Here is an 8,464-nt window from a genome sequence, read left to right as displayed (position 1 = left end):
GATATAAGATTTTATTTTACATTTGTATTTCATTAATCTCTCATTCAAGTGTGAGTTTTTTTTACATAATAAAATCATTATCATTGATGAATCACATAAATGAATTTGATATCACACCTTAATCTAAAACTTTAAGATTTAAATTTATGGATCTTCATTTTTTTTATATGATAAATTTTAACTTACATTTGTCATTTCTATCCGATATAGAATTTTATGTCACACTTATCATTTTTATTCGATATAGAACTTTACCTTAGACTTATCATTTTTATCCGATGTAAAATTTTATTTCATACTTGTATTCCGACAAGTTTATATGAAAAAGAAATAAAGAGAAAATGAGGAAAATGGACAGAAGCATCATAAAAAAAATTACACACGCTTTTTTTTACAATTTAATCAATTGAGCTGATGAGATCAGATTCATTTATCTAAGACCCTGAAAGAAGATTTAATTAACTTTATAAATGAAAGTTTACGTATGTATTTGGACACACATCAAATACGGGTGTATATTTATAAAATCTCGTCAAATTTATTCATCTTTGCAGAGTTTAAACCCATATGATCGACTTCTGGCGCCTAAAATCGACCTTGACGTGGAAACAAACACACTGTTAATGATGTTAATGTTACTGCTATATGTCTTAACAATCTGAAATAATAACATTTAGATGTGTTGTACAACGGCAATTCATATGTATATATACTTTCTTTTCACATTTAAGTGTTTTGGAGAGTGTACCTCCAAACCAAAAATACTAGTAGAAGTTTGGGAGAATATTTAAATACCATCCATAGTTTTGTCCTCTCCTCAATGTGTCAACGTTGATATTTAATTTGCCCACGCTATATGGTGCTGGCTTGGGGATAGTAGCCGGGTGCATGTCAACTATATATTGCCAATAGTATCAGCATCAGATTACGTAACACGTTGATTACGTAACAAGTTTATGCTTCTGATTGTCAAGTTCATCAACTTGCAGATTGAAAGAATATGGAACAAAAAAAATGTTAATTTCAGTTTTCAAAATTAGTTTTAAGTATAAAAAAAGTGATAAAATTAAGTTCATTAAAAATATTTATTACACTTTTATATCTTTAATGTAATAAATATGTTTTCTCAACCTAAAAAACTTAGCACTTCAGATATACTTAAAATCGGTTCTGAATGTTAACGAAACTGTGCGCTATATACATATATTTTTATATATAGTATGTAGTTTCTTTTAATTTTACCCCACTATTTAATGTCGAGAATCTGCTAGCAATTTGCAGGGTCGTTGTCCAGATGTCTGGAAATATCGCTTTGTATAGCAATAATTTAATTTGGCCCACAAATAATTTGACTTGTTCTTCTAACTATCATGTCAATAATGGGAATATATATGGGATGGACGAAGTAGTGTGAGAAGAAGGAATTTCGGAAACTGAATAGGCATTTGGACCTTTTAAAGTTCAGACTGCCCTGGAAGACGTGTTTGACAATGGAAAGGTCTTTAGTATTTGGAGAATATTGGCCCTTTTTTTTTATAAATTTTTTGAGATTTAAATATATGTATATTTGGTCTCTAAATTTTGATTAGAAGAGAAAAATATAACAAACTCATTCCAAAACAGACAGATCTATCGGGTATGCAAAAGAGATGAGATAAGCACATGTAATCGACCATTGCTATATATGTAATTTTGACTCATTGCACGCACAGGAAGCTGACTTCAGATTATGATCAATTGATCATACTAGAACCTAGATTTTGTTATGAATTAAGCACACGTGGACACTCATTAAATAAATTAGGAGGGAAAGTCTCGTGACTTAATTGATATCTATGACTTAAGCAAGGAGAAAAGGGGAAAAAAGTGACAAATTTCAAGTGAAATAGAAATAGAAAAAAGAGAAAGAAAATAAATGTGACACAAGCTATACTGAGAAAGTAATCCATAGTAATAGAATTCACGTATTGTTATAAAATTTTATCATGTTTACATGAGAAAAAAATAATATATTAATTAATGAAATAAATATGTATTTGATTTCGTTTGTGTATAATTTTTTTTTGGATGAATTGAATGAAATTAATCTTTAATTCAGTAAGTTAAAAAATACTCTTAATTTATGATTCAAGACAAAAAATACAATGAGAAGAAAATAAAATAATTTAAATATAAACAATATAAAAATTAAGGTGCGAAAAAAAACTTAATTATTCATATCTTGTAAAGTCATTTGTATGTATACTTAAAATTAAATCATGTAAACCGAAAAAAATGAATCAGACTTTATAAATGATACACTGGATGAGATAGAGTTATAATTCAATTAACTGTATCTGTAACACATAAAAAATTTGGGATAAAGAGTGTGTTAATAAATCACTCTTGTAGTTTATATGTTATTTTAATTAACTTATTATATACACTTTCATATCAAATTAAAGTTATAGTATCTATATAATACTTTTTTACCATACTAGTTTAATGTTTTATCAGATCAATCATTTTATTTATTAGAAATTTTTCTTTTTTATTTATCGATATCACTTTTGAAAAAAATATACAAACAAATTATATAATAAATACAAGTTTTCTTTCACCCATACTATAATTATAAACTTTTATTTTTCATACTAAGAAGGCCAAAGGTCCAACTGGCATGAAACAAGGAAACTAGCAGGAGCGGGGCACCATACTGACTGATCTTGGGCCCAAATAGTCTAGCTTAGTAAGTCACAACATACACCATTTTGTACCTGACCAATCTTCATATAATTTAGATTTTCAATTATTTACAAGAAAAAAGTTATTTTTTATACGACAAAATCTCATTGATAGATAAAAAAAAAAAGTAACTAAAAGCACAAGTGCCTCAGCTACATTACAAAACAGAATAATAAGGTTGCAACAAAGGATAATATCACCACCTCTAGCCTGTAAACAAAAAATCACAAGAAAAAGTTAATAACATTTAATTATGTATCACGCGGAGATTAGTTGGAACCATAGTATTCTTAGACCATGTAATAACATCTACTTTGCCATACACTACGATGGGGCTTCTAACTTGAAAAGTGCCATCATCCCACACCAGAGAAGCAGAGAGTATTTCCGTATTAATACTCCCTTCAATTATGACCGAGAATGACTTCTTCTGCCCAATTGATGTTAGTCCCTGGAGCAGCAAGTTCGGGCTAGAATTTCAAGAAATAATGTCAATGATCATTTTTTTTTTTTATCATATCAAAGATGATAATTTGATACGCATTTTAGAATTACCTTGAGAGAGTTAGGGGTAATTAGATTCGGACCTCTAGATGAAAACGAAGCTATGTAAAGGGCTAGTGAATTATTGTCTTCGTCACTCCTAAATATCGTGGCTGTTGAATTTCTGCCAATTGGGAAGCATATAATGAAACAGGTTGAAGTTAATAAATTAACATTTAAATAATTTTCTTTTTGTTCTAGATAAGTCTTGAAAGTTGAAAGGGAGAGGCAATGGATAAAGGAATGATAAATGGGGAAGAGTTCTTATATTTCAACACTCTTAAATATAAAACTCCCCATCAATATTTAGTTTTTTTTTTCTCTTCCTATCATGTCTCATTATCTATCATATAAATATTTTTCTTTATTTTTTCTATAGGTCTCAATTGGTTATGAGTGTTTAAAGAGTTTTCTTTTTTCAATGGAAAAAGACACTATGAAAGATACACCTTGCTACTACTGTTCTTGCAAATAAACTAATATACTTTTATATTATAAATTTAAATATGGTGTTTTAAATATTGTTAATAAATAAATGTATTTTTGAGAATTATTCTAAAATAAGAGTATTTTTTGGAGTTATTATCATTCTCATTGAGTTAGTTGTCTTATTCTAACTTTACAAATTGAACATTTTATTTTTATTTTTTTCATTTCAAATATGTTTTAAATTTAATTTATTTTTTATCTGTAAAAATCAAAGACAAATATAAAAAATTTACAATATTTATATTTAATTGACTTATATATAATCGACTAGGTTAGTTCCCTTGATAAATTTAATTTAATTTAACAATCAGTCCAAAATTTTATTTATCAATCATCTCAAGACTCAAATCAGGTTTTCTTTTAAGCTTTATCAGCATGCTTAATGTTCTTAAATCTTAAACTTTTTATTTTTGTCAATTTAGCATTTTCATGTCTTTTTTTTAAAATTGAGTTTTAATAATGTTTTTCAAACAAAAATCAACAATTAAAAAAATCTTATATTATAATATAAATTATTTATCCTAAATTTAAAATATAATTTATATGTTAAAAAATATTTATTGATTACGTATTTTAATTATAATACAATTTATATCTATTTATTATGAATTTTAGTTATATAAAAGTAACATTTCTCATGTGCATTCCACGTGCTAAAATAGTAATATAGAGAGATTCTTGAATAACCATTTTGCAAAAGAGGGTTTTTGAAAATAGAAAGTTTTTAAAAAAATAAAAGCCTACAACTAATTAAAAAGTTAAAATTATTCATCATTTCTATTCTAAAATAAATTAAAAAATAATTTAATTATACTTTTATATTATAAATTAAAATACACAATTTAAAGAGTGATACTCTCACTTTCCTTACAATCTCAATTAAATATTTTTAATATTTTCTCTTTGTTCTCCTTTAGAAAAAGTGCATTTCATGACTCTATTGAATTAAAGAAGTTTAACTTAATTGATTAAATAAAATATGTGAATATTACACATGTTTGTATTTATTCAATTGCTACTAATAAAAAAATACTTTACTCTTGCAATTAATAAAATAAAAACTCTAAACAATTATAAATAAGAACATATCGATACCTAGATGAAGTCATGTAAGAAACTATTAGTTCAATGCTGTTTAGGCTTAAGGAATGCCGCGGGTAGTCACTACTAGAAAAATGACATTTTATGACACAGAGACTACGACAATTATTGGGGAACCGCCTTAAAAAGATGTGCGGTGGCTTTTTTGTAATTATCTGAATAATAATAGGATTTTACGATATTAAATCTAAGACGGTTATTAAAACCGCCTTAGAATGTGCTTTTACAATTAAATTTATTAACACATTGCGCGCTTCCTCCTCTTTCCCCTTTCGCGCTGAAGTCTCTCTAACCCTCTCTTGTTGTCCTGTTGCTTACCTTTCGAAACTCTAAGTTGTCTTGTTGTTTACCCTAATCTTCTAAGCTGTCAGCAAAGTGAGGCGCCCTTTCGAAGAAACTCCCCCGCTGCCGCTGAACACTTTCTTTTAGCTGCAAAGTGAACCTTTTAAAGGTTCAAAGAACCTCCCCCGCCGCCGCCGTGGAACCGTAGCCTCAGCTCCGTCGCCGCCTTTCGCCGGAGTATCACCCCAACGTCGTCGTCACTGGTGAGTTGTTGTTTCTCCTTACCACTTGCCCCTAAATGTTCTTCTTTCTCAGAAATTAGGGAACATTTTGCACAGAAGCCTCACCATAACTTGCATTTCTGAATAGTGCTTGCTTTATCTCTTCTTGGCTCATACAATTTCTCTGCTCTGCTACCTAAAGACCGTGAAAACAATAAGTTACAAGAAGTAAGTAACATGTTTGATTTCAAGAATGTAAACAAATATTGGGGCCACTAAAATATGTTACAATTACAAACCTCTGAGCAAGATGCTTGTATTGAAAAATCATTGAAGCTGCTTATAACACACTGGTGAATCTCAAGGCCTAATGCTTCTAAGGTGTTCACTGTGGACAGTAGTAATCCTGGCTTTGTGGCACAGCAGATGCTAATCCTTGTGTCCTGGTCTATGATTTGTTCAGGAATTTGGCCTATGATTATGGATCAGTTTAGGGGTTTGAGTGAGTGACTAGAACTAAGCATACCTTGGGGGAATTTCTTACCATTACTTCATTTGGCTTTAGCTCCTTAGAAATGCCCAAGAGGTTTATCCGATTTGTTCCCTCCTCCATTTCTTCTTCTTGCAACTTGCCTATCCTTTCTAGAAGCTCTTTCATGTAATCAATGGTGTCTCCAAGAATGGAGGTCCTGTCCATCTGTCAAAGTTTGTTGTGTCATGTTAGTGTAAACAAGGTTATAAAACAAATCAAACAACAAATGCAAGTGTTGGTAAGAAAAAAATAATCAATCATGAAAAGACCACCTAGTTTAGAAAGCCAATTTCATTTCCATTGATTGAGACATTCATAAAAAGGAAATGACAAGGTAAGAATGAGGTAATAAAAAGAAAACATAATATATCTTTTGAATCACCTTGCTAATCTTAGGGACTATTGACCTTAGCATGGAAAGCCTGTCATTCAAACACTTTCTTCTCCTTCTTTCTGCCATGAGATTCTTTGATGGCTGCCCTTATAGTTTCTTTGATTTGGGCTTTTTCTCCCCACACAAGCCCATGTTAAAGACTGGAATCTCTGTCAGTTCCTCAATTTTGCAGCCAATTTTTGCTTGTTCCAAGCTCTGGCTTTCACTAGTGCAAATGTTGCTTGCACATCTTTTGCAGCAGGGCCTCCAACAAGCATCCCAGCTTCCCCAGACAAAACCTCTGTTAGATATTAATTAGAATAATAATAATAATAAGTTTTATGAGCCTTAAATTGTGGAAGATGAAAGTTGTAAGGTTGTAAGTTACAAAGTCTTGAATAAGCAATTATGTGAGTATTTAGTATTCTTGAATAAGCAAATTATGTGAGTGGTCACTCTATTTTAGTATAAATAGGGGATCATACTCTTGTATTTGGTGTGTCAAATGAAATAAAATCTTCTTCTTCTTCCAACAACCTCAACATGTCCAATAGACTGGAAGCCACCACACAGAACAATTTTTCCTTTCACCAAATGTTTATCCACAGAGTTATCGTAGCAAAGCCTGAGAATAGTAAAATATGAAATTCAAATCCAAATTTCTTTTTGTAAAAAAATTAATAAACAAGGAAAAGTCACGTATGAATTCATGTTCTGATACCTGGATATGGAACTGTTGTATCCATCGGCAGTGTTGGGTACATCTCCAGCGTAAACCATTGGAAACATTTTCCTTTTGAGATCAAAAGTGTTAATTGAAACCCCCTGTATATAAAGCAGAGCCATTCATAAAAATTAAAACTTTATAATTTCATGTAGGTTTAATTACCATATGGTCTATAGTTTAAACAAATTTTTCTTTTAGTTTTGTAGTTTAAAATATTTCATTTTAATCCATATCATCTATAATTGCCTAATATCATTACATCCGGTCCCTTTAAAACCGCAACAATACTGAGACTAAGATTGAAAAATGGTAAAAAAAATTTAGACCATTTCAATTTTACAGTAGTTAATTTAAAGGATCTGGACATATAAAAACATTAGGGAATTTTACACATCAATGTTTTAAAAAAGTTCCAATAGAGGATAAATGAAATATTTTAAACTATAAAAAATTATTGCAACTATTTTGATAATTAAACCTTTCAGATGTAATTGAACTACAACTCTACAAATTAAAATAAGGGTACCTCAAAAACCATGCCGTTGTCCACTTGCACCTTGGTAATGAACTTTCTGTCGATAGTGCTAGCAGCCACAGAAAGGATCCACGGTGGATAAATCGTCGTAGTGTAAAATCCTGGACCCAAATTCATGGCAGAATTTGACGTTAATATGCCTCTTTTCATTGCATGGAAACTTCCTATATTATATGAAGTTTGGAAATACTGAAAAATGTCCTCTAAGTTAGTGGGTCAAGCTGAAATAGAAATGATATCAACTCCATCAGCAATTGCTTCATTAAATGCTGCAAGAGCGTCAACCTCAGGACAACCTATTTTGATCCAACATGCTTTGTATATAGGAAGACGTGCTGATGGAACTCATCCTCCACGGGCTGTCCCTGAGGCAAACCCTAGTAGACTCGCTGACTTAACCAAATTTCCAGCAATTGTGGATGCAGTGTGTGATCCGTGGCCTTCTGCATCTCTAGGAGATATTATATCATCTTTGGAATTGGCACCTTCGATATTGAAGTATTTAGCACCTATTATTTTGCTGCATAATTCATAATTAAGTGGTGACATGCTTTAATATAAAGAATGAATCCGTTGTTAGTCAAAATGCATATATACTCTTTAATATTATTAATTAAAATTTATTAAAAATCATAAATTTTAGGGAGTCTTTATCTGTTGATAAATAAATTTCAAACTAGTACTTATCAAATGTTACTCTATAATCCGATTGAAACCATCATTTTGATTTTGTTTAAATAAATTTCTCTATTAAGACGTACAAAAGAAAAGAAATAAGATAAAATAAATTTAATTTCTTAAGCTAAAATCAGCTTAGACATAACTTTTATAAAATTTCTCCAATTTTTTGTCTGTTTTTTTTTTGTCAATAAATATTTATGGACAAGTTTATATTTTCTTATCTAAAATAAATTTTAACTAATAATAAATAATGTGG

General features: G+C 30.0%; 1 protein-coding gene and 1 pseudogene across 2 annotated transcripts; both read right to left on the bottom strand.

Annotated features, from left to right (window-relative positions):
- Positions 1-5,176: 5,176 nt before the first annotated feature.
- LOC114398735 lies at positions 5,177-8,143 on the bottom strand (annotated as a pseudogene). The gene is made up of 6 exons (XR_003663611.1): positions 7,519-8,143; positions 6,987-7,090; positions 6,751-6,890; positions 6,275-6,566; positions 5,660-6,057; positions 5,177-5,556 (listed from the first exon to the last, which is right to left on the bottom strand). The product of XR_003663611.1 is annotated as a cucumisin-like (transcript).
- On the bottom strand, positions 5,458-6,057 carry LOC114376838 (transcription factor bHLH93-like). The gene is made up of 3 exons (XM_028335136.1): positions 5,887-6,057; positions 5,660-5,803; positions 5,458-5,556 (listed from the first exon to the last, which is right to left on the bottom strand). The coding sequence occupies exons 1-3, from the start codon at positions 6,055-6,057 to the stop codon at positions 5,458-5,460; spliced, it is 414 nt and encodes a 137-aa protein (XP_028190937.1).
- Positions 8,144-8,464: the final 321 nt, after the last annotated feature.

The sequence above is a fragment of the Glycine soja genome, chromosome 2 (genome assembly GCF_004193775.1).
Source record: "Glycine soja cultivar W05 chromosome 2, ASM419377v2, whole genome shotgun sequence".
NCBI lineage: Eukaryota > Viridiplantae > Streptophyta > Magnoliopsida > Fabales > Fabaceae > Glycine > Glycine soja.
This window is presented reverse-complemented; position numbering and strand designations above follow the sequence as displayed.